The following is a 27,551-nucleotide window of genomic DNA, read 5'->3' on the forward strand; positions in this document are numbered from 1 at the left end:
ATTCACTGATAGAAGGTAAACTACCTTCTGATCAACCAGTTCAGAGAAGTTAATTTTATAGACATTCATTATCAGAAAATTGACTGATACTAAGTAGGTTATGTCTAAGACCATCTACCAACCATACATTATTAATAGAGATAGAAGAGTTACCAATAGTTCATGTACCAATAATCTTGCCAGCTTGGTTGCCTCCAAATTTCACATTTCCTCCTTCTTTCATTATGAGGGTAAGGAACATAGACTTCTTTCCTATCATATGTCTTGAGCAACCGCTGTCTAGGTACCATGACCTTTGTTTTTCCTTTGCTCTTAGGCATATCTGCAACATTGACAATTTCATATTTAGGTACCCATATCTTTATGGGTCCTTTGAGGTTAGTACCAGAAGTATTACTCTCCTTCTTTTGTTCCTTGTGCTGGAAGTTTGATAGCTTGTGATCACTCAATACATTAGGTTTAACACCTTTTGGTTTTGATTCCCAAGAAGCAACAATTGTTTTATTCCTCTTAAACTTAGGCTTTAAGATAACAGACTCTGAGTTCAACAGACTCTGAGGTACAGGTTCTGATCTCTTCAAAATCTTGATCTTTGGAGTCTTAGAATCAGAATTTGTCATTGCCTTAGGCTTAGAGTTCTTTGACTTTGAAATATTCTTAGTCTTAGAACTAGAAGCTTCAGGTTCTGACTGATTCCATTAGGTTTCCCTTCTAAGAATCCAATCCCTTTACCATTGTTCTGTTGAGGCAAAATCCCTAATTATTTTTAAAGATAATAAACCAATATGATTAAAGAATTAATTGACTTTGATTAATTCCTTGGTATTTAACTTGTGCTCTTGAGTGTTTTAACTAAGACAGGAACAAGGTTTAATTGATACCAAGAATCAAGAAATCAAAGGACATTTGAATTCATGATCTAAAACTAAGGTCAGAAAGTTAGATCAGAATGTTGCTCGAAGATCAGAATGTTCAAGCAGAGATCAGAAGGTTGTTCTTACACAAGCCAAGAATCTCAAGAACATTGATCAAGGTCATGCAAGGCACATGTGACATGGATATATGTCCAGGAAAGTACATTTGCATGGAACAATCAAGCAATAAAGGCATATACAAGGATTATGTCAAAAAGGATACTCAATGTTCATTTAAGACTATGAACATTGATGTACTAGGAATATTCCACAAGGGAATATCATCCTATATGTTAATAACACTGCTCTTCATTGTGTTTCACTATTAGGATTTGATTACATCAAATGGTAGTCTTACAAATCATCCTAAGTGAAACAAATGGAACATTCTGATGGTCAGAATGTTCAGCTATGCACATGCTTACTTTATGAACAGTACAGTAGGTGAAAAACAAAAAGGCAAAGCAAAGCAAATCTGTCTTGCTCAATCAAAGACAGACACGCATGGGAGTTGGTACAGTACAAGGACCACACAATCCCTCAAAGCATGTGCTTGAAGATGCAGAATCCCACTATATCTTTCATGCACCAGTCCCTAGGCAAATATGGGAAAGTAACATTCTGATGTATGTGGAAAAGCCCATACTTTGGTTATTGCCCAGAAATTCATATGAAAAGCATATGATATGCCCAGAAATTCATGTGTTCATTCATACATGATGAACCCAGATGAAGATCATCATGAACGCAACAACATTCTGATGTTCATCAGAGATCATAATGTTTGCCCAGAATTTCAAGTAAAAGCTTGTGGGACCCAGGACACATGGCATAACACCATTGGACACCCTACAACATCTATTTGAGCTTAAAGACTCTATAAATACAGATCAAAGGCTCAGCATTACTTGCACCATTGCAAAGCATACAAGAAAACAACTTGAATTTGTTTGAAGCTCTTGCAATTCAATTAATCATCACTAAAGGCTCTTTTTACCTTCTTTGTAGTGTAAATCAATTCTCTTTGTTATCTCTTTTATAGATAACTTCTTCTTCTTCCTCTTCTGTTTGATTAACAAACATTCAACCTCCATACAAATTGTAACAAAGTTTCATCTAGCTTTAGGGGTACTAAAGTGTTAGTTTGAGCAAGGGTTATAAAAGTCTAAGTGGTTAACTTAGCAAGAAGGTGCAAGCCTGCTAAGGCTTAGAGAATACAGAGTTGTAATTGTTCAGGTGAACAAAGATTGTAAGGTGCAGGACTTGAGAGGTTATCTCAAGCATCATAGTGGAAACTCTCACAAGATTGTGAGGAGTGGACTAGCCCACAATGGGTGAACCACTATAAATCTCTGTGTGTTCTTTCTCTCTTCCCTATACTCTTTAATTACAGTATACACAACACATACTTGCACACTTAACTTATTAAACAGTTTTTGTGTATGAACTTCAGAACGTTCTGAAGTCAGAAAGTTAACTTAACTATTCCAAGTAAACTACTTGAGAATCATTTTTAAGTTTCAGGATAATTTTTAAAGGGTCACAATTCAAACCCCCCTTCCTTGTGACTATTTTATCTACTTCATGTTCTTGTAAATGCTATAAAACATAGAAGCTACTTTACTTCTGTCAATGCCAGATATAATAAAATCTTCAAGAGCAATTTCATGTTTACTTAAAGGTTTTCCATTATACTTTTCTTGTAGCTTCTGACAAAGATACTTGAGTTTTTCTTCATAAGTTTTACAAATGAAGTCAAAGCCTCTAAGTCCTTCTTCAGAAGCTTTTAGATCCAAAAGAGTTGATTCTTGTTGTTTCATTAAATCAACATATTTTTATTTTAAATCTTTCAACTCATTGGTTCTAAGTTCAAAGTGTGTAAGAAGCTCTTTAAGAGACTCAATAAGTTCTTCTCTGGGAATTTTAGAATATACCTCAGTTGGGTTCAACGTCTGAAGTCATTATAGCCACTAACCCCTTAGCTACATTTGCTTCATCTCCAGCTTCTTCCTTTTCAGACCCAGATTCACTATGTAAATCTTCCCACTATCTAAATCTTCCTATGTTATCATTAAACTCTGCTTAATCTGCTTTCTGAACTTGTTTGACTTGAAAGTTGGTTTCTTGGACTTCTATTTTGATTTCTCCTTCTGAAGATCAGGGCAATCAGCAATGAAATGTCCTGGCTTCTTACAATTGAAGCAACCCTTTTGATCTTCCTTCTTGGAGCCTTTGTAACTACCTCTTCTGCTCAAGAACTTCTTGTTCTTCTTAGCCAAATACTGAAGCTTATTGGAAAGCATAGCCATCTTCTCAGCAGGGTCTTCATCAGAATCTCCATCAGGTGATTCTTCTTCAGATTCAATGACTTTGAGAGCTTTAGATGACTTTCCTTTAGATGGAAGAGCATTAGATTTTGTCTGCTTAGAAGACTCATGCTCATTGAGACTCATTTCATGAACCTTGAGAGAACTCACAAGATCTTCAACACTTAAAATGTTTAAATCTTTAGCTTCCTCAATAGCAGTCACCTTAGGTCTCCATCTAGAGGGTAAGCTTCTCAGAATCTTGCTCACATGATCAGAAGCTACATAGCCTTTCTTCAGTATTTGAAGTCCAGAGACTAGGGTCTGAAATCTTGAGTACATTTCCTCAATACTTTCATCATCCTTCATCTTGAACAACTCATACTGGTGAACAAGCATGAGAGCCTTTGCCTCTCTAACCTTCTTACTACCTTCATAGTTTGCACAAAGTGAAGCAAACATTGCCTTTGCAATAGATTTGGCACTCATCTTCATGTACTATGTGCGAGGTATAGATGCAACAAGGATTCCTCTCATCTTGTGATGCTTCTTGTAAAGTTTCTTCTGAGCAGGAGTGTGTTTCTTTCTATCAATAGTTGCTCCTTCTTCATCAAGATCCAAGTCACCAACACCATCTTCAAGAATATGCCACAGTTCATCATCTAATCCCATGATGTAACTGTACATATTGGTTTTCCACCAAGAAAATTCTTCAGGATCTCCATTGAACTTTGGAGCTTTGCCTAAGTCATATTTCTTATCATCATACTGAACAGCATTGTTCCTTTCAGGAATGGGAACTTCACCAGACATGTTTTTCTCAGATCTTTCTCTGTTACACTGTTAAGTGTTAAGACAACAGACCAAGGCTTTAGATACCAATTGAAGGTGAGAAAAACACAAGAAGGGGGGTTGAATTGTGGTTTCTTCTTTTTCTCCTAAAACTGAATTCACTGTTCAGTACCTGATAGAGTTCAGCTTCTGAAATAGTTATCAGAGTCTAGTTACATCAGATAAGTAGAGAGAGAGAGAGAGAGAGAGAGAGAGAGAGAGAGAAAGAGAGAGAAGAAAGACACATAGCAATTATATAGGTTCCTTCCAAAAATCGGAAGTAGTCCTGTCCCCCTTGCACTTCCAAGGAGAGTTCACTAAAATTAATATCTGATTACAACTGCTCAGTGCTCAAAATAGCAAGAGACTTCAAACTACTCAAGCACAACTGCAAGAGATTTCCTATGCTCAAGAACACAATCAAGAGATTTCCATTGCTCAAGCACAACTGCAAGAGACTTCTATTCAAACAAAATTACAAAGAAAATGTTTGAGGTTAAACACTTGATATACAATCAGTGGTGTTCACAATACAAATCAGATACAGACTCTTAAGACTCTAGAATTTCTAAGATATGAAAGTTGAAAAGAAATTCTAAGTGAACTTTGATGTGAAAACAATTTCAGCAGAGGTTTGGCACTTGTAAAATTGTTGTAAGAGTCTTGCCATTCTTCAGTTCTTCACTCCTTTATATAGAGGTGTGAAAGAGACGTTGGAAATCTGCCAACACATCAAATTAGAGTCGTTGTAGAAGCTTGATCAAATCACCAATGATTTATTGCTTGATTTGGTTATTGTCCTATGAGGGAACAATTTCAAATCCATTCCAAGTATAGAGGAATACCAGCGTAGTCACAGTTGTAGTCTTGTACTATTGCAGACACAAAACAGAGTAGTGGAGATAGTGGTTGTACAATTGTATTATTGTCCTTTTCTGGCGTTCTCCAAAGAATAAGCCTACAATGCCTTTAAAATCCACTGAATTTGTTGTTGCTCTAGGCTTCCATTCCTTCTGATGATGACAACATTTGACAAAATTCCGAAGCTTCCAGTCTTTCAGCTTCTGATGATCTTCAGAACCTCTGATGATGTCAGCTTCTGGTGAACAGCTTCTGATGGGTGTGCTTCTGATGATGTCAGCTTCTGATGATCTTCAGAACCTCTTGTCTTCAGAACCTCTTTTCTTCAGATGCTTCCTTTTTGTAGATTCCATTGCTCTCATTTGTTCTTCAGAACCTATGCTTGAATTAAAGACACTAAATTTTTGTCTATGGTCCTGCACACTTGAACAAATATTAGCATATCCAACTGACAATTTTTAATACCTTGTTATCATCAAAACTCAAAGGGTAATGTTAAACACATTTTGTTCTAACATTCTAGACACTTCTACAAGCATGTTGTACCAATTGGATTCCGGAGATAATTTTATCGTGTGAATCCACCAATGTAATAAACACCGACAAATTACGTTCTTCACCATAACCAATGCCATTCCTTACGGAAAGCGTTCTTCACAATAGACTGGATATGACTATGAATGCATGGATTTATAAGCAAAGACTCAACAATGCATAATTCACCAAAACTATATTATATAATTTACACCATCATATCATATCTTCACCAAACACCACCATTTGCATTATCAAATATTTACATCCACACAATCAACAAGTCATAATCAACAAAGAGTCATCATCATATTCAACATCAACATTTATCACCATAAGTAAAACACAAGCGTCTCACAAAACACAATTTGCATAAAAGATGACATATAACTACATCATGATAATAAACATATCAAACACCCAACAATCATCATTTCATCATATTATAATGTTTCTAAAGCCATTTGCAAGTTATCCGATCATAAAACTTCATTTTGACCAAGTTCGTATATTTTCACAAAATCCTCTATTTGCAGTTTACTCAACAATATTATAATTCCATGTTCCTACATATCATGAAAATATCCCTACATATCATTTATGTTAATCAATCATTGCATATTTATTTCACAAAGTTCCTTGTTTTTCCCAAAATCTAAAAGTTCGTCTATTTTTAATCACATTTCACAATCAATTCATTTTCAAGGAAAAGCCGTGATAAACTACTCATAAAAGTTCAATTACACTTCAACTAGGTATGTTTATGTGTTTGGAACTCATAGGGGGATACTTAAAAGTCCCGAAAAATGCGAGAAATCGGGTTTTCGGGCACCTGCAGAACACGCACGGTCGTGCCTGCTGGACGCACGGTCCTGCTGAGCAAGTGTGAATCAGCCGCACGGTCCGTGCCTCCAGGGCGCACGGTCGTGCCTCTATGACAGCACATGATTTTCCGATTTTCGTTTTTTCCTCATTTCGTGCATAAAATTATGATCATCGATCCGTTTTCGATTTTGTTTTCTCCTACGCGTTCTAATCACTTAAACCTATCATATTCTACTATAAAATAATGTTTTCCTATCTCAAAACCACTTAATCCAATTCTTCCAAAATCATGTATTTCTCAAAAACACTTAAAACGACTTTTTACTCAAAAACCCCCATTTTCTCCCAAACAATCCCACACCCAAAGCTTATGATTGAAAACAGAAATTCTAGTCATTCTAATTCATCCTATCAACTTCATCACTTCATTCAAATTCATCAAAATCAAACTTCTCCAATTTTAACTCATTTTCATAAAAGTGATAAAAAAACACAACAACTTAACCACAACGACACAATTACCAACACCATCACCAACACATCCCAACAACGTTCATATCATATAATCATGATTTCACCAACAATCAACAACAACATCATTTTTCATTAATTTAAGCCAAAACTTCAAAATAACCATTTCAACATAATTCAACAATGAGATTTTAAGTACCCACAACAAGTTTCTAACAAATTTCACATATTCAAAATCATCACTTAACTAGGAGCACGAAAATCACATTCAAAATCATAATTCACACAAAAGCAATTATGACCCATAAGTAGAAAAAGAATAGTATAGCTTATTTGATGAAATAGAACTATTCCCCTTACCTTAAACCTTCAAATTCACTAGTTTAGGCTTCCCTCTCCCCTCTAGCTTTCCTCTTCTCCAAGTTCTTCCTCTTCTATTCTTCTATTCTTCTCTCTATCTTCCCACTTTCTCTTTCTTCTATATATTCTTGTGTTAGAGTGTTTTTACGGACATGTTAAAAATTTCTATGAAGTGTGTAGGTGTATTGGGGTTGTGGAGTGGTTGAGGGTAGTACATGTGTTGTAACTTTTTTTCACGTAGTGTTATCGTCTGGTTGTCATTAAACAACGGTCATGTTTTTTTCTCTAGTTATAAAATTTTAACATTATACTCTTGTGTCATGTTGTATTTTTTATTTTATTTTATCTATATCATATCTGTTTTTTCCAACACAAGAATATAATAAAAAAAAAGTTTTGGTTTTTTAAGATTAGTAATTGAAATTAATATATTTCCCATCAATGTAAACACTGCCGGCTATCACCACCAAAGAAAAACATTGCCGGCTCTTATTTTTTACTATATATATATATATATATATATATATATATATATATATATATATATATATATATATATATATATATATATATATATATATATATATATATATTTCTAGCTTTTCAAAGACCCCACTTGAGATGGAGGACATAATATGCAGCATTTGCAATTTCGGTGAACATATTTTGTTTTAAAAATCCCCTAGAAAAAACTTTATAAATGAAAAACAAAGTATTTTATAGGAACTTTCATACATGATTCATCTATATAATATGTGTGCTATGAGTTGTACTTAAACACATAATCATAAAAGGAAAAGTACCCTGAAATTAATTAAGAAGGATAACAGAAACAAGAATGGATCTAGCACACATACTGCACATGAATGGAGGTGACGTCGAAGAAGCAAGCTATGCAAAAAACTCCTTGATTCAGGTGTATGTTTTTTATTTTATGTTGAATTATATGTGTATATGTTGTTTTCTATACCAATAAAAACAAGTTATGTTCCTTTTAGCCAATGCATCAATCATTTGTAGAACCACCAAAATTGTATTAGAAATATTTCTTATATATTTTCCCACTGCTCAATGTTTTGTGTGTCTGAGATTCACAACTAAATTTAAAATAAAGTATAGGGTTAATCGTTCAAATTGACTTTGTAATGTAAACAAAGTCTAAAAAATGATCTTTAAAAAAAAAAAATACATATTCTAACTATGTAATTTGTCATTCTTTATATTTTTGACCTTCTATTGTTTTCAGTATATATAAAGTCGAAAAAAGTGATATAGAAGTTGAATTTTTTCATGATTTTTCGCAGACACGTTTAGATGTTAAAATATGACTTTCAAAATAATACAATGGAAATCTCAACCTAAATATCGAATTTTGAGTTGGTTGTTTTTTGCACACGACCTCTTACTAGTTGACACTAAATTTTCTCCAATGGTTGCATATACGCAGCGAAAGGTAATTTCTGGGGCAAAATCTTCGAGAGACAAGGCCATAACCAACCTCTACTGCAGTCTATATCCAAGAAGATTCGCAATTGCAGACTTGGGTTGCTCTTCAGGACCAAACACCTTGTTGGTGATCTCAGAAGTTATCATGGTTGTGGAAAAGCTTTGTATGGAATTGAATCAAGAATCTCCTGAATATGATGTCTCTTTGAACGATCTATCCGGAAATGACTTCAACAGCATATTTAAGTCCCTTGACACCTTCAAAGAAAAGCTTTATGATGAATTGGAAACTAAAATGGGTCCTTGCTACTTCTCTGGTGTTCCCGGTTCCTTTTATGGCAGGATTTTCCCTAATGAGAGTTTACATTTAGTTCATTCCTCTTATAGCATTCATTGGTTATCTAGGGTTTGTTTATGACTCTCTTTTTGTATTCTATATGGAGTTATTATAATACTAAAAAAGCAAAAATTAGTGAGGGAATTTAGAAAGGGAAACGTGAAATCCCTCTCCAATTTCGTCACTAAATTTTGCGACCAAGGAATTTGTGAGGGATTTTATTTTTTCCGTCACTAATTTCCCTTCCTAATTTTGCTTTTCCTAGTAGTGATTATTCTACGTGCTTCAATCAAATTTTCAACCATAATAGGTTTATTTTTTGTCGATTGGTGATTGATTAGGTTCCCAAGGGTGTGGACAACAACAAGGGCAATATTTACATAGCAAACACAAGCCCATCAAATGTCTTCAAGGCATATTATGAACAATTTCGTATAGATTTCTCTCTTTTTCTCAAGTGTCGTGCCAAAGAATTGGTTGAAGGAGGTTGCATGATTCTGACATTTATTGGAAGAGAAAGCGATGATCCATTAAGCAATGGGTTTTGTTACCTTTGGGAACTTTTGGCTACAGCTCTCAATGATATGGTTGATCAGGTAGTTGATAAGGGTTAATATAGGACTTTCTTGAATTATTGATTAAATAAATAACTAAAAAAAACTAATAGCCTATTTAACTAAAAAGGTTAAGTTTATCCGAACTATTGTGATGATTCAAGCATGAGTTAAAGTTTCACATTAGATTGAAGAGTTGAGTTTTGAACAACATATAAGTGAGAGTAGCCATAAACTCAATATCTTAAGTTTTTGGTGAATATGTGATCTCATTTGTTTGGTGGCTCTTAACTCAATGTGTTGATTCAACCCAGTGAGATTTTCCCTCATGACTCAATATATTATTAGTAATGCTAACAACACTCTCTTTTCAACACTACCTCCATCACTCATTTTCTTATTAGCTAAAATCATGGTGTGTCTCACACTTTATAAATGGATTTCACTCAAAGTGGTGGGTCATACAATGATTTCATCAAATAAAAGAATGAGTGTTGAAGAATATGTTGAAAAGAGAGTGCCTGAAACATTCCTCATATTTTATCAAACAATTTACATAACAAGTCTCTTAACTAATTATGAAATTTCACGTTTTGTCCCATAATTAATTTTCGTTTCAATTTTGAAACACAAGTTTCCTCGTTCACTTTATATTTCTATGTATCCGAACAAAAAAAAAGTGTGTGGCCCATTTTTTAACATTAAAAACATTAGTTTGACAATATTGATATGGAATTACTCACTATGTTTCACAGGGAATCATAGAAGAAGAGACCCTTGATACTTTCAATCTCCCTAACTATTATCCATCTCCATCTGAAGTGAAATTGGAAGTTCTAACCGAAGGGTCATTTGTCATCAATCAATTGGAGATTTTCGAAGCAAATAAGAATGCTAGTGATAATTGTGATGGTTTAGACATTGATTTTGAAATGTCACGCCTACAACATATAAGGGCTGGAATTGAACCTTTGCTAACTAGCCATTTTGGTGAAAATGTGATCGAAGAGATATTTAACCGCTATAAAAAAATTCTAAGCGACAGAATATCTAAAGAGAGAACTAGCACGACCAATCTTACCATAACATTGACTAGAAAACCATGAGCTAAATATTTTTGTTTGGGTTTTATATTTGTAATTTGAAATAATTTTTAAAGTCATGTTGATGGTTAATTTATATATTATTTATGCTTTTGGTTATATGAAAAAGTCATTTATGTGGACTAGCGAAAAGACGGGCACTCACGTGCCCGTTTTTTCGCTCTTTTTATTGCGTTGACGTTTGAAAATTATGAACGGTGTTTTTTTATGAAATTTTGATTTTGATTAAAACTAAAAAAATATAAATGTTTGTTGTTTTCAAGTTATAAAAAATCAAACTAACCATGATTATTTATTTCAACGACACCGATAATAATACAATATAACAAAAAATATAGGGTTAAATATGTTTTTGGTACCTATATATATATACCAATTTTTCGTTTTAGTCCCTCTAAAATTTTCCTTCAACTTTTAGTCCCTAAAAAATTTTCCATCTTCACTTTTGGTCCCTTCTTTAATGTAAACTTATACGTAGAATTCATATTTTTGAATAAAATTTTGCAGAAAAATTCATAATATTATAAGAATCTTTCCCAAAAAAAATTAGAATTTTTTAACAAAACATGATTTTAATATGATTTTTTATATTTTTTATGGTTAAAAATTCATATTAAATTTATGTTTTGTTAAAAAATTCTAAATTTTTTTGGGAAAGCTTTTTACAATATTCTACACATTTCTGCACAAGTTCATTAAAAAATACTAAAATTAACTTAAAAATAGGGACCAAAAGTAGTGATTGAAAAATTTATAGGGACTAAAAGTTGAAGGAAAATTTTAGAGGGACTAAAACGAAAAGTTGGTATATTTATAGGGACCAAAAACATATTTAACCCTAAAATATATAATCTAAATTCTTTTTTTAATGACACCAACAACAATTTTATTATAGAAAAAGTTGTTTAGGGGTATAATTGGAATGATGAAAAAGTAAGTATAAATATACTCATCTAGTTTGTTACACTTTTTAAATGATAAAGGAAGAAAAACAAAAAAATATATATTCATATCGTGTTTGTTACATTTGTTTTAATATTTAAATTTATTCTTATCTATTTGTTACATGTGTTATTTGTATTGAAAATTAAAGGGTTAATTATGTTTCTAGTCCCTATAAAATAGCGACCTTGTAAGTTTAGTCCCTACTTAATTTTAATAGCATTTTTAGTCCCTAATTTTGTTTTTCTGCACTGAGTATTAGTCCCTACTCAATTCAAATTTGTTTAATTTATGCTTAAACTCTTAAATTTTTGAACAATTTTTTGCAGACATGTTTAGAACATTACTAAAAGTTCGTCCGCAAAAAATTATCGCAAAATTTGATTTCTGCATCCAGATTTTATTACTTTTTATCTTTAACTTTTGTCGTTTTAAAAAATTCATATTTAATTCATTTCATGTCAGAAAATTCTAAATTTTAGTAAACGAACCTTTCATAGTGTTCTAATCTTGTCTCGAAAAAATCGTTCAAAAATTTAAGAGTTTAAGGATAATTAATCAAACTTTGTTTTAGCAGGGACTAAAATTATAAGTAAATTTTTTTTTATAGGGACTAAAAATGCTATTAAAATTAAGTAGGGACTAAACTTACAAGGTCGCTATTTTATAGGGACTAGAAACATAATTAACCCAAAATTAAAAGTATCTTTGGAAAGAAAAAATTCAACCCAAAAATGCTGAAAGCGATAGTTTTCTTTATACATAATAATATAGATACTATACTGCAACAACTAGTTTATGTTAAAAATATCAGATTTGTTCACGCAGTGGATTTAAATTTACCTAGTCAGATTCAACACCAATAAGTTCCGTTTCCAACGCTAGTTGCTTACTGTGCATGTGGATGTATAAGTTCTGTCTCTTAACATTTTCAGCGTTGGAGCAAATACAGGTGGCAGTTTCATTGCTTAAATTTTTCTGTCAGTTGCTTATTTAAGCAATGCAGAAGTTGGATTGCTCTAATTAAAAAACAATAAAATATGGTTGAAAGCTTAACAGAAAATCACAGATCAAGAGGAAACAAACCAGATTAACCTATAACAATGGAATTCAGATTAAGGCTCTGTTCGGATTGAGTTTATTTTAAGCTTAAGAAAAATATCTTATGTAAATAAATAAGTTTTTATTTTAATTTATAAGCTCTCACAAACGAAAATTGTATCTTCGTAAATTGTTTTTTCATAAAAAAACCTTAACAAACTTACAAATAATACATAAAAACTTATTTATTTGCATAAGTTGTTTTGTATAAGCTCTAAAATAAGCTAATCCAAACAGGCCCTAATTCTCATGAAAAAGTCTCAAATAAAAACTTTTCCACAAATAAAAATTCACAAATCTACTAATCAATTATGACACATTTAACAACTTCACCAAATGTATGCAATGCGCCTAGACACGACTCTATATGCATGTGGTACTGGTCATCGTCAAGGTCGTCACCTCAAGATACAGTTGTATCATAAACATCGCCTCTGGATACGAAATCATATCATAAACATCGCCTCTGGATAAAAAATTGTATCATAAACATCGCATCTGGATGCAAAATAGTATCATAAACATCGCCTCTCGACACTTTTGAATGCATGAACATATGACTCAATAATGCATACGTTCATTCAGCAAATCATCGTCTTTAACATCAACATTTTTCGTACATGCGTTCATCACCAATATCATCGCATCTTTGCATGTAAGAATTCACCACAAAAAATAAACCACCGCTGTTAAAATCATCATCATATTCATCATCAAACATAATCATATTTATTACCAAACATTCATCAAATAGTCATCATCAAAAAGAAACACCTTTACTTCATAATTCACAAGTAATATTCGACAAGAGTCATCACCAAATCATCAAATTAAAATCACCCAGAATCATCATCAACAACTATCACTTCAAAGAAACAATAATATTTCAAAGTCACATTTCACATAAAAGACGGACATCTAACTACATCATGTCAATCATTACATCAAGCACCCAATCATCACTGATTCATTCTTATTCTATCATATCATCTTAAGCATGAAGCTAATTGCAAGTTATTCGGTCATGAAACCACCATTAAAAATAAAAACACATTCCGTCCGTTGGTTTCAGCCTTCAGCGATCCATCAAGGAAAGGACCGAGAAAGAAACGAAGAATAACCAAAGGTAAAAGAAAGGATTACCATAAAAAAGACATTATTGGAATGGTATGTCCAAACCAACCGACGAGCTCAATCCCACACCGCCATCGTTGTCATTATGAATAAACAAAGACGGATTCATCGTTGTTTCTCTCAATTCCAACAACACCAGGAAAGAATAGTTTTACCTTGCATATCTCTCTTATTTTGCTACACTTTGACGTGATTTGTTTCAATTTTGATCGGCAACATATAAACTTACAAAACAATTTAAATCGTTTTGTGTCGTTAATCTTACTTATTCAACATGTGACATTCACACTTGCAAATCTATGATTTTTGAAGTTGATAGAATCATGCTTTCGATGAGATGGTCCAAGGGCGTCTTGTACAGCTCCAACTCTTTGAGGTCACACGATGTATTTCTTCTGTGTTTTGATAAAATACCAGAGAACACTTCCAGCTGCGTTTCATTGATAAGCATGGCGGATACCAGAAGTAATGCCACCCGTTTAATACATGTTGAGACGATCTTGTCGGTGGTGCTGCCGAGAAACCATATCAAGGCTGCTGTCAAAAGACATTAACAACCGTATGTAGCGTTATTCATGAATTTCCATGTTTGTCTTTTATTTCCATTCTAAATTGGCAATCAATAATTATGTGAATATTGGAATCCATATCGGGCTGGAATTTGTCTTTGCAAAGGTTATCTTCCTATTAGTGAAGTAAAAGTAAAAAAGTTGGCACTGAAATTTGCTATGGCGTATATGTGTGAGTACAAGTTCTACCAAAATAATTACTCTCTTCAAAGAGTGAGAAGGGGGGAGAAAATATGAATACAAGCTTATAATATTTTTTTTTACAAATTCCTGAAAAAATAGTTCCGGGTCTTAATATAATGTAAGACCTAATGTAGGAGCGATTGCTTTTATTTGTACGGTTGGTTGTAGTAAGTCATCTTTACTTCAGGGAGTGTTGAGTGCAATGATACTCCAACAAAGTGGCACTATAAGCATTTGTTAAACATAGGACAATTAGGTGATACGAGCGAGAAGGTTATTCTGTGAGGCATTAAAGGGATTATCCAAAATAAATTGAAAATATGGGTTAGCATTAAGTGGGCGAGTTAGTTCATATTTAATAGGGAAGTAGCGAATATCGATTTAAGAGAAGTAGTAGGATGGAATGGAAGAATTAGTTTCATTCTAGTAGAAGAAAGAAAATGACTAGAAGCACAAAATAATCAAGTAAGAAAGTTATTTCAAATCTAGTAAGAGAATGAGAAAGAATAGGAAGAAGAGTGGAAAATATGGGCGAGTTAGTAAAAGAAGACAACGAGTAATTAGTTCTCATTGAATATGATTGAGTATGATTAAAACTCCTTTATTTATTTACTTTGGAAGTATGGAAGTATTGTTATGTTTCAGATGAATGATAAACAGGATGCAGACAAGCTCGCCAAAGGGCGAAGTAGGAAAAGAACTCACCAAAGTAGCACGCCATAATTTAAATGTGAAAAGTGAAATGCATGGAAGCAACAGTCCCGCCATTAAGAACATTAAGATGAAACGTGGAGTTATATTCTATCCTTTTTCGATTTTTGAGATTTGTTTTATTTCTAAAGAGGCATCCTACTTTCTCACAATGATTTCAAAGCATGTTTTACTTTATTTCAGCATAATACAAATAAATAAACATATTGACGCAAAGAATAAAAATCCTTTCAAGCAGAAGTCGTCTAAATAACAATGGGCGGGAAGAATAAAAATCCTCTCAAGCAGAGGTCGTCTAAATAACAAAGGGCGGGAAGAATAAAAATCCTCTCAAGCAGAGATCGTCAAAATAACAAAGGGCGGGAAGAATAAAAATCCTCTCAAGCAGAGGTCGTCTAAATAGCAATGGGCGGGAAGAATCAAGAAACGTCAACCCCTATGAGGGCTCTGAATGAAATAAAAAACGACAGCTCTTATATGAGCTCTGAACGCACTACACAGCTTCAACCTCCAAAGGATACCACCACATAAAAATAAATCATCATTGTATTCTACCAAAAAATTTAAATACAGGCGATTGATAGAAATCGCCCTGAGAACACTCCCCGCATCTGGAATCTCAAAAAGTTCACAAAAACAAGACTTAAGTAAAGGATCCCGCCACGTCAGAAACTCCAAATATTTCGAATAAGTCACATAAAATTACTCGTCTAAGAAACCCGCTTTAGATTTTCTTCTGCACTGAAAAACTACTCGCCCTCCAAATACTACGTATTAGCTCGCCCAAAAGACATTAAACGGTCACATTGCCCTAAAAAAGCATCACGGCCTAGTCACTCAATATCATCACTCCGTCTTCTCCCGAGACTCGTGCTTGGGGGGCTATGGACTGCCAAGTACACTTCTAAGGACTGGGGCCCCTCTGAAAAGGCCCCGACACCTTACAGAAGGGCCTATGTGCCCTAGATTGCACCCCTAAGGGGCACCGACCACAAATGTGAACCACCATTTAGCCATATCATCACTTCGTCTTCTCCCAAGACTCGTGCTTGGGGGCTGTGGACCGCCAAATATACTTCTAAGGACCAGTGACCCTCCAAAAGGGCCCCAACACCCTCTAGAAGGGCCTAAGGGCCCTAGGACGTGCCCTCCCATGGGCGCCGCCTCTAGTGCTTCTAGAAACATCTAGAAACTCTTGAAACCGACTTAGGGCCCAAGTTACTTAGAGCCTAAGTCACAGAAACAGAAGCCCATCTGAGGCTATAAATACTACTCTTGGTAGCATTCTCAAGGCATGATGAAAACAAACTAAACCCTTGTTTCTAATATTGTACTCATTGCAGGTACGCATCTGAAAGAGTTGAATAAGCCTTGAAGTTCGACAAGACGTGAGCCAGATAGGAGTTTGGTCGAAGTCAAGTTGTTGATGTCGAAGGAGAAGGAATTCAAATTCAAAAGCAGCGGTTTCCTTAGTGAAGGCGTGGGGGACAAGTGGTTTTCGATGGAAGAATTGTTGTTCGTGGCAGTTAGCTTTTTGTAGTTATTTTCATTATGTATAAATAATAGTATTTCATATGAAAAATAGGTCGCAAATCACTTATACCACTCGAAGTACCGGCGTCTAGAGAAAAAAGTCATACAAAATGATGTAATCTGATTTGTCGAACCACCTTTACATTAATGAAATGCAATTTACCTCTTCATTATGTTTTTGTGTTTTAAACTTTTAAATCTTTTTTACTTGCATTTACCTGGTTTTTTCCTGTCGAGAGACAACTATTTTCTTACAAAACTCCATCTCGTTCATAAAGCAACATATTTGGTGAGCATTCATACATTTTCTGGGTAAACTTTGCACAACATGTCTTAAGATTTCTAATTTGAGCCTGCTTGTAATAATCAAAGCTAGACTTGTAGTTTAATAAAAAAAACACTGGTAAACACAACCAAAACAAGTAACTTTCACTGCTGCAAACTGATAAAAATTGTAAATCTCTAACCAAAACAGAGACTTCTGCACCTTTGGCCTTCAGCTATACAAAGTCTGGTTTCCAGAGTCTAGCTTGCAATAATGACAAATTGTTAGGGTGATAAATTTTAAAGAAATTTAAAATAAGCTATTTTTTAATCAATATTGAAAGTGACATTATAATTTAATGGATGTTAGTGAAACTAATTTACCCTATTGTGTAAAAAAAAAAAAATATGTGTGCAAGTATACATTGTCAAAACAAGTAGTATAATAAAATCGTCAAAACAATGGTTGCCAATGTCATGTTCATATTTTAATATTATGGAAAATTTAATAGCAAAATAGTTAATATAATATTTTTGTAACAAATCCAAAATTTAATAGAAAATATTTTAAGATTTAACAAACATTCGAAAATCAAATTCAAATTAGGAAACCCATTCATTATTGAAGGATAAAACGATAGGGACAAACAAAAATATACACGTATGATACACGTATGTGAGAGTATTAATATCCGTAAAATGAATCTTGTGTGGGTTTAGTTTAAATAGGACCCCTTACTCCTCCAATTAGATGCATAATTTCAAAGTTAAAACAAATTACTATTGAATTGTTTAGTCTTTCATTTGTTGTGTGTTACTGCACTCAGGTATAATTGCATATCCTTTTCTTTGTTTCATAGATTTTTTTATTGTTTTTTATTGAGTTCGAGTTACTGTAATTAGTTCGTTTTTGCTTGTTTCTGTGTTTGATTAAGTTTGTGTTTGATGAATTGATTAAGTTAATTTTTTTATTGGTATTTGAATTGTGTTTTTGTTTTTCATCATTTTTTTACTCTGATATTCCCTATTGAAGTCGTTTTAAAAAAATCATTTTGGATAAAATGTTGTGATTTCGTGATACTGTTTCTTTAGTTGAGATTGGTTAATACTAGGCCTTGTTGTTCAAGAGGTGTTAGCTAGCTGATTAGAGCTTGACTTTGTAACCTCAAGAGACATGGTTCAAACCTTCTCACTTGAAACAAATGTTAAATCGCCACTAATACCATCCATATGATATTTTTATATTGTTACATTTATTTATTAGGAGAAATGTTGTCTATGCGAAGAGCATGGACTGTTTATGCAATGTTGCTTAGGCATAACTTTTGTCATGTTAATAATGTCAATTTAGAGTCATATCTTAATTGAGTTTATTGTTTTTTTAATTTCTTCATGATCATTTATGGTGATTCTGCTTTTATACTTTAGTTTCAACCCTTAGTAAATGTTAGCTTGGTTGCTATGCTATGCCTAATCCTCTCATGTATGTCGTAGATGGTGAAAATTGCACTGATGGCGAAATTCTTGAGAATTTAGACTAGTTTTTCTCAAAGGTTGCTTTATATTATACTCATTTATAGGCAAGTTTGAAACTTTTTCTACACAATTTTTTTATGATTAAATGGGTTAAGCTTTGACAGTTTTATGAAAATCAGATCAGTCATTAGTGTTTATTTTGAAGGCTTTTTGGAGCATATGAACATTTGTAGAGATAGACTTGTTTTGTTGGAAAGTTGGTGCCATCAAAGGCCACTACTCAATACTTTATGACTATGAGTTTACTTGGACTTCTTTTGCAGAATTGTAGAGCATAAATGTCCACATTCGGTATATTGGCAAATTTGTAGTACATGCAACAATATAATTTTAAAGCAACTTTCAAATTTTTAGTACATGCAAAAATATAATTTTACTCCCTCCATCCCAGATATGTTATTCTAGCTAAATATGCTTGTTCTAAATTATATGTCATTTTACAATATCAATGAAACATTAATACTTTTATTTCCTATTACGCTCATATTATTTATTACCCTATATATTTCCAATTATTTAATTTTGCTTTCTCATACAATTAATGAAGGATATTTTTGTAAATTGACTCATTTTTCTTCTCTCCATACAACATCAGTTAAATTTCTTAACTCATGTGAAATTTTCAAAGTGACATATAATTTGGGACAAAGGGAGTATTTAGTTATGTTTTGTTTGTACTATTGCATTGTTTTACATGTGCAAATGTTTCAAGTTATTTGGTTTTCTCTGTAAGGAATGCTCTTAATAACTAATTATTAATCTATATTATTATGTCAACATTATATCATCATGGTGAACACATGATCTTGTATATTAGTTCAATATTCTCAAATGTATTAAACATTCAGGGACTGCCGAATACTCTTGTTGCTCACGGTCTAAATTTAATTTAAGTCTTGCACTTTTTATTTTATATCTGAGCATGTGTATATTTATAGTCATCAATGGACGCAAAACCCACAAAGGAATTGGATGAAGCTACATTCAATATGAAGCGAAAGTGGGCTACCCTATATGATGCTCCTTTAGCTGCCATAAGAAACATGGTTCCTCCCCATGATAAGCTTGAAACCATTCATCATTATGCCCAATTTGTGGTATGTAAAGTAGCTTAAATATATGTGTATGTCTTAAAAGATAAAATATATCTAATGTATCATGTCGTACTTGTGTAGTCAAATACGATTTCACGTGATGATTTCATTGGGAAGTTGAGTTTGATTGTTGGAGACGATACAATGGAAGCTGCAATGACTAGCGTTCAATTCAAGGTACCGAATTTATTTATTGCAAAAGTTTAATTTAGTTTTGAAGCATGTTTTGTTTTCTTTTGTTGTGTTTATACCTCCCATCAAAATCACTTGAAGTTGTAGTTACATATCATATGCTTAACTTTTGCTTTGTGGAATCATATGAACTATCTCTTTAAAATTGATTATGTCTTCTAATGTTTATCTGACTTCTTGCAGGGACCATCCTTGTCGGTAAAACGACTCAAACATTAAGCAGAATTGAAGCTTTCAAATGAGGAAGCGGGGATCTTTCCATTGGATTTAACTATTGCCAACATGAAGTTGTGATATTGTTTTCTCCAAGGAGAAATGTATTTTTTTTCTTTAATTTCATTTTATCGTCCTAATTTACAATTTCGATCTGGAACTTTAGTGCATGATTTGTATTGGAATGTTCAGTGATTTGATGTATTATATACTTTAATGGTTGATTGTTTTTTAATAAATGTCATTAGTTGGATATTTCTTATGTTATTTTCACTTTAAGGTGATTTGCATAATTCACGTCGCAGAATGATGAATTGAACTGCAACTTGTTTGTTGGTGTTAATGACAAACATTGTTGAATTTTTTGATGTCGTGATGAAACATTCACGAGTGGTGTTCCCTAATATTATTGGGTAGGCTTTGGTTGAGTAAACACTTGGTTGTTCCCTAGTGACATAATTCGCCGACATAATATGTATGGAACAGTGTGATTGGATGTCTTGGCCCTGGACACAACTTGTGCTCTGACTCTTCAATTATTATTAACAACTTCGCTCATTCAAAACCAAAAGTTTCCTTGAGAGTGTAGCTTGTTATCTTTGTCGTTGTTTTGATTTCTACGGTTTGATCATAAATTATCTAGCATTTGTGGTTATCTAATATGATCATATTTTAAGACTCAGTTTAGTCCTTGAGAAATAAAACAACTTTTAGTTCCCTAAGAAAAATTAATCATGATAAGTTTAATGACACCAATAGATGACAAAAAAATGAAATAAATATCCTTACACAAAAACTTTATATGATACAAATAAATTAAAGTACACAATTCATTACGACTAACAAAAAAAATACAAAATATGAAAATAAAAATAAAGAAGATTAAAATACGAAACATTTTTTTCTTTCCAATTTTGATCTGTCCTGTGAGAAATAAAGAGAGAACACACGAAATTTGTTTATCCAGTTCGGTCCAATACAGACCTAGTTTGGGGGAGAGAGCAGTCCTCCGTTCCACTATAATGATGAGGAACTTTACAAAGAGATATCAAAAGGGTTACAAGAATTAGTCTAACCTAATTCTACCCAAGGTCCCAATCTCTTTCCGTGACCAAGAGACTCAATCCTAATAGTATTTCTGTTTACTTTGGTTCTTAGTAAACAAACGCTGGTTTCCGAAAACGGTTAACTTGAGAGATCAACCAGTAAATCTCTGGGCATATTGTGTTTATGTTTGACAGAAAGTATGAATGTTCTGGAAATGAACCAAAAAAGTATAAAAGTTGGGACCGAACACGCGTCGAATCCAAGAAACAAATTTCTAAGAAAAAGAGTAAATTGGAAGGAATTTAATAGAAAAGGTTAAATTGCATAAATAAATGTAAAGTGGTACACAGATTCATACATTTGCAACTTGTTTATTCCTTTCTCCTATAGTGCGGATAGTTTGAGTGTGTAAGTTTTGTGTGTATGTGAATTGTGACACTTTTTCCCTATGCAAAACTCTTATTTATACTAAGTAACTACCTATACAGAAACTATCGAGCATAATCGCTAAAAACTACCCTAGACATCTTTTGAATTTCAATTGATATCTTCTTCGAGAGTAACTATTTTTGGCTCGTCGATCTGGTACCAACTCCTCTTCGATATCTTGCTTGCTCGTCGAAGCCTCTCCATCGAATGTTATTATCTCTTTAAGTCCACGAACTCGATCCAACTTGAGCGTCGAACTGATTTAGACTTCTTCAGCACTTGAGTCAAACTTAGTTGACTGTATTTATTGTAGCCTATCGAAAATACGAGCTAACAAATTGCCCCCCAAAAACATCTATTTCGTTTGTATCTTTAGATAGAAGAAGAAAGAGGCGTTTTTGAATCTTTTCGAACGTGTCTTCTTGTCGAGATAAATGACATCACTTTTGTCAGAACTCAAAGGAAGTTCAAGAAACCTCTTCGCGACGTCATTAATTCCCACTTAGTGGGCCACGTTCTACTCCATGGGAACTACCACTTCGTTCCGCTTTTACCAACTGTCAAGAACGTTTATTTAAAAATTTGAAGTTTAAAGGTATCTGCCTTTTCTTTTCCTTTCTAGTTCATTTGAACTTCGAACTCCCCTCCTTTTTATCATGGACGTCCACCGTCTGTTACCCCCAAGTCTAGGCGCATGTCTAGATTCACCGTTTACTGTATGGGAGGAGGGACGCAGTCGGGTGAAGAAAGTTATCAAAGGCAAATCTAATCCGTTTTGGGGAAACTAAAAAGTTTCTTTTCCTTTCAACATGATGAGATAAATTCTATTATGGTGTGAGTTATCGATGATGTGTTAATGTGTATTGCTTAGTGAGTCTGTCTTCGTGCATGCATATTGAATCATATTTAGGAAACGATGAGTGTATGTTCAGTAATACAACTCTGACATACAATAAACGATGAGTAGGCATGGTACCACATGCATATAGGTGTTAGGAGTGAGTTGCATTCTTTGCATATAACTGATGATGTTTGAACTTGATAATTTGTGATTATATGTAAACTGATGATGTGTATTGACGTGTAAACTGATGATGTGTATTGACATGTATTGATGTGTTAAATGATAATGTGTATGATTGTCTATGCTTTACGAGTGCAGATCAGCTCCAGGTATTAAAATCCATTTACTGTCCTGTACTTTGAACGGATTGATAACGCGTGGCAAAAACAACATCAATGGCTCAGATTTTAAATTTGCAAATTAAGTTAGTTTTAATTAAAAAAATAGAAACGATTTCTCTTCTCTTCTCCGTTGAAACAAAACACGCTCAAACTTAATTCACAACTACTCAGCCCTACTCCGCTGTCGCGCTGCCGTAACTGCCCGCCGATGCCGCCGTCACACTGTTACAAGCTTTCAATCAATAACAACAACGATATCTTTTATTTGCAATAACAACGTCATGCTGTTACTGATATAACATATCTTTTATAGCATTTGACATTACATTGTAACAACAGAATCTTCAAACACCACCAAACAAACAATCTTTAATTTAATCACCACCAAACACACTCTCGTCGATTTCAATCGTCTCCATGAATCTTCAATTCGGTCTTGACACTGTAAAAAGGAGTAAATAGAGAAGATTACGGCGAGTCAGAGAGGGAAACTGGAAATCATGGTGAAACGCTATTGAAATGCAGAAGAGAGAGAATAACGGCGGCATACTAACGAAGAAGAGGAAGGAGAGCGGCGGAGAGGAGTGACGGAGAAGGGCGGAAGCGTGCTGTTACTCTCTCAGAGCTCTTTTTTTTTGTCAAAGCAAAAACTGATTTTGTTTTTAAAATCTGATCCGTTGAAATCTGACCCTGCCACATGTCACACATCGGTTACATTAACTGGGAACTGGAGCAATTTTGTACTGGAGCAGATCTGCACTCATGCTTTATATATGTTATTTAATGATGTGAATTTCTAAATGCATAATTGATTTAGGTTGCAATGATAAAGGTTCATTTGTATTTACTAAATGATGTAATGACCGTAATGATGAGCATGTATAATATGAATATATGGTTGATGATGTCTTCTGTGTTTAATCCCTGAAGTTATTCACTATGTTTATGCAATCTCTATTTTGGATATGTGCTTACCCTCTAGTTGTGAGTTGGACGCATGTGCCCTTATGTGGTACAGATACACAGGACGATGAACTTTAGACGCCACGAGCTTGGAGCATGACGAGGAGTCTTTATTGTAACACCCATACCAGACGTATCTAGAAAGTCTGGCACGTACGTTAATATTAGTACTGGATACATTAAAATATACAACATAAATTTTTTTACAAATGAATAATATTTACATCAAGTCACGTTCGTATAAATTATAATACAATACAACTCATCCATACATAAAAATACATCCTTGATGTCCATATCGTCCTGCAGCTTTACGAACGAACCCATGAAGTAATATCCATCCGGCTCCGAACATGCATAAACATCCTGCTTATCTGAAACAAATAAGGATTGGGATGAGACATAATGTCTCAGTGAGTTCCCCTAAATCCTAGGCTATAGGCAACCTCAAGGGGAAACCTACGGTCACCACGTGTCTACATTACAACCTGACGGTTGATTATACGTGTGTGGGGACTTGCATGCTTAGACGGTAGTGCATACTAGAGCCGTCATAATCTTATCTTAACTTGTTATAGGCTTCACTTCCTATATGTGTCATGGCGGTCGAGGGGGAACCTAAGACCGCATTGCCAGGAATACACTACGTATCGAGGCCTAAACATAACATATCATGACACTAATCTAAACCGGACGATTAGGGGAAACCTAAGATCGTCATCGGTATCATGTTCTTTACTTGCTCTATTCCATGCCTTGTACTTATCATGTAGCATCTAGTGCTCATATTCTTAAACATAATGTGCATGGATTCATTCTTGCATAAACATGAGAAACATAATCATATTCATATATTGCATAAACGTATCTAAGTTCATTCATTAGGTTAGCGTTGAAGAAACAGTTATTATCTTGATTCATTTTACGGATAGTCCCGGGTGGAGTAACCCCGAGATCAATCTCATACATGACCGATGTACGTACATCGGACTCCCTCGGTGTCGTGCGGGTCCCTTGCGGCTTGAACCGTTCCCCTTAGGTCGAGAACCTCCCGTATCCCCCTGGCGTGGATAACAAGAGACACGAACACCTACGTCTTGTTTACTCAGTGACATGCGGGTCCCTTACGGCTTGAATCGTTCTCATTACGAGAACCCCTTGTATCCCCCTGATGTGGATATCAAGAGACATGTCACCTACACATATTATGTCATGGTCTTGTCGTGCATATAAGTCAAACATATACATACTTGCTTGTTTACCTCGGAACCTTGATCGATCCGATTAGTGGTAACTTATACTTGTTCATAAACATACTTATCATGGTGGAGAGATTAACTAGTCAATCCACGGCTTACATACTTGCTAATTCATACTTGATCATATGCGAAGAACATACACTTCGCGTCTTATCATTCTAGGGAGTCATATCCTATACTTGCCATACCTAACTCTCTTGATTCACTCTTGCCATTCTTATTAAGTTTGCCATGATTTTCATTTCGAGAATCGTTTGATGTTATGTGCATTGCCTAGATGTTGTTTTTAGGTTATAAAGTTGTAAAACGTTGAAAGAAAAGCATCGGAACGCACCACGGACCCTAGAATGGACCAACAGGCCAAAATCATGCTGGCCCATCCAGAGACCTACGCTAATAGCGCACCTGGGGCGTGGCCTGCCTGAAGAATTTCGCTATTAGCGTGGATTTCGCTAATAGCGTAGTTCTTCGGGTCTGTGGTACAAAATTTCCAGTTTTGATCCAAAACTTGTTCAGTTTGATCCTGCAATGCACCATAATCATCCAGCAACATATATTGACTTTAAATAACATATTTCATGGCAAATTAACAAGGAATCAACAAGAATTGATCAAAAGAACATTAGGGTCCTAAATCCCTCATAAACATAAATCATTCCTTTCTAACATGAATTTACACAACCAAAGGTAGGTAAACTATCTATGGAACTCACCTAATCATGTTTGCTTGCTTTCCTTCAAGTTCCAAGCTCAAACCCTAGATTCCTCTTCATTCTTGATTCTTGACTTTCAACCCAAACCATGCTTAAATCCCTTCTTTCACTTGTTTCTTGCTTGCTAAGCCATGCTTGATCATGTATTGAAGAAGTTTGGATGACTTAGAGAGGAGAGGGAGGCGCAATTCTTAGAGAGAAGGAGGAGAGAAAAGGTTTTCCAAAACCTAGAGAGAGAAGTGAAATGGGAAAATGAATATTTTGGAGCCAAAACCACTTATATACTCCCTTGCGCGCAAATACTTAAATGCCCTTCGTCTCAGTCGTGTTTACCTGACACTGATACACAAGTCCATATTTAACTGATACCACATAACATTAACTTCCCTCGTACTTAACATTTTCGTCATATTTGCTTTCCATGAATCTTAGTCCTCTGATACATTTAGCAGATAAAATTTTCATTAGCTGACGAGCGGGAAATTACATTTATCGTCACTCTTTCTTTCTTAGGAGTGTATTTTGGGTCAATGTTATGGTCTGCAACACTAGGAATTGGGGTTTATTTTATTTTTAAGACTTTGATGTCGAGATTCTTGTTTTTGAAATAAGTTTATTTATGGAGATGATTTGTATAAACTTTGAATTTATTATGTTGTACTGTTTTCAAATGAATTGAAGTGTGTTGAATTACGAGAATGTGTGACACTCATGCATGATTATATGTTATTTGTATTTTTAATATAGAAAAATAATTTTGGGGATAATGTGTTACAATGATTGCCGATGTCACCTTTATATTTTAATAATATTGAAAATTTTACTACCATTATAGTCAATATTACATTTAAGTAACAAATGATATTAATAGAAAATAGTTTATGATTTAACAAATTTAATAGAAAATAGTTTATGATTTAACAAATATTTGATTATCAAATTAAAATTAGGAAACCAGTACGTTCTAGAAGGATCAAATCAATCTGTGAATTCTTCATAAATAAATCAAATACATTGAACACTTAGCTAATGCTTAATCAGCAAAAAACCATTGAACAATGAAAAATGATATGCACAAACAAAAATATACACATATGTAAGAGTATTAAAATCTGTGGAATGAATCTTGCTCAAAAAGTGAAGTGAAAATTTTGTTGAATTTTGTAAAAGGGAAGTGAAAATTTTGTTGAATTTCAAATACGGAAAAAGTACATTTTAACATTTACCTTTTTAGGTGTGTCGGTGACATACCCAAATCGCCTAAAGAGTTAGTTTGGCATTTTTGTTTTTGGGTAAGAATTTAGTATAAATAGGTCTCCTTACTCCTCCAATTAGATACACAAATTCAAAATTAAAACAAATTACTTTTGAATTGTTTGGTCTTTCTTTTGTTGTGTTTGTTACTGCACTCAGGTATAATTTCATAGCCTTTTCTTTGTTTCAGCATTTTTTTATTTTTTTTATTTTGAGTTCGAGTTACTTTAATTTAGTTCGTTTTTGCTTGTTTTTGTGTTTGATTAGGTTTGTATTTGATAGATTGATTAAGTTATTTTTTTCTTGGTATTTTAATTGAGTTTTTGTTTTTCATCATTTTTTACTCTGATTTTGCCTTTTGGAGTCATTTTAAAAAAAAAATAATAATAAATTTGGGAAAAATAATCACTTGTTGATACAATTTCTTTAGTTTAGATTGGTTACTACTAGGCCTTGTTTTCTAAGAGGTGTCATCTCACTGGTAAGAGCTTGACTTTGTTACCTCAAGCGACGTGATTCAAACCATATCACCTGAGACAATTGTTAAATCGCCACTAATACCACCCTTAAATGTCACTCCATGTTAGTTTTGATTAATCCAAGTAATTTTACCTTTTCTAAACAAATTATGATATATTTATATTGTTAAATTTATTTATCAAGAGCAAAGTTGTCTATAGGAAGAGG

At 33.8% G+C, this 27,551-nt stretch overlaps 2 protein-coding genes and 1 long non-coding RNA gene across 3 annotated transcripts in view; 2 read left to right on the forward strand and 1 right to left on the reverse strand.

Moving 5' to 3' along the window:
* Window positions 1–20,258, forward strand: part of LOC146916601 (inactive poly [ADP-ribose] polymerase RCD1-like) — a 39,231-nt gene extending 18,973 nt beyond the window's left edge. Inside the window, exons 3-4 of the mRNA XM_085717068.1 lie at window positions 19,691–19,786; window positions 19,985–20,258. Coding sequence (XP_085573194.1) covers window positions 19,691–19,786; window positions 19,985–20,020 — 132 coding nt within the window. The 3' untranslated portion in view covers window positions 20,021–20,258. The remainder of the gene's footprint in view (window positions 1–19,690; window positions 19,787–19,984) is intronic.
* LOC146916602 (uncharacterized) lies at window positions 4,458–7,240 on the reverse strand. Its single transcript, XR_015013952.1, has 2 exons — window positions 7,103–7,240; window positions 4,458–5,328 (listed from the first exon to the last, which is right to left on the reverse strand). It is a non-coding gene; the product is annotated as an uncharacterized LOC146916602 (long non-coding RNA).
* Window positions 7,751–10,618, forward strand: LOC146916603 (S-adenosyl-methionine 4-1-methyl-2-pyrrolidinyl-3-oxobutanic acid methyltransferase-like). Its single transcript, XM_085718632.1, has 4 exons — window positions 7,751–8,018; window positions 8,550–8,954; window positions 9,227–9,481; window positions 10,195–10,618. Exons 1-4 carry the CDS (start codon window positions 7,941–7,943, stop codon window positions 10,543–10,545), a joined length of 1,089 nt encoding a protein of 362 aa, XP_085574758.1. The 5' UTR covers window positions 7,751–7,940; the 3' UTR covers window positions 10,546–10,618.
* Window positions 20,259–27,551: the final 7,293 nt, after the last annotated feature.

Source organism: Medicago sativa, chromosome 6, assembly GCF_051527215.1.
Source record: "Medicago sativa cultivar Bolivia chromosome 6, Bolivia_mono, whole genome shotgun sequence".
Lineage (NCBI taxonomy): Eukaryota > Viridiplantae > Streptophyta > Magnoliopsida > Fabales > Fabaceae > Medicago > Medicago sativa.

Coding starts and splice junctions, on each gene's coding strand:
- LOC146916603 (XM_085718632.1), top strand. CDS start 7,941: ATGGATCTAGCACACATACTGCACATGAATGGAGGTGACGTCGAAGAA. Junction 8,019..8,549: donor CAAAAAACTCCTTGATTCAG/GTGTATGTTTTT, acceptor GCATATACGCAG/CGAAAGGTAATTTCTGGGGC. Junction 8,955..9,226: donor GCATTCATTGGTTATCTAGG/GTTTGTTTATGA, acceptor GTGATTGATTAG/GTTCCCAAGGGTGTGGACAA.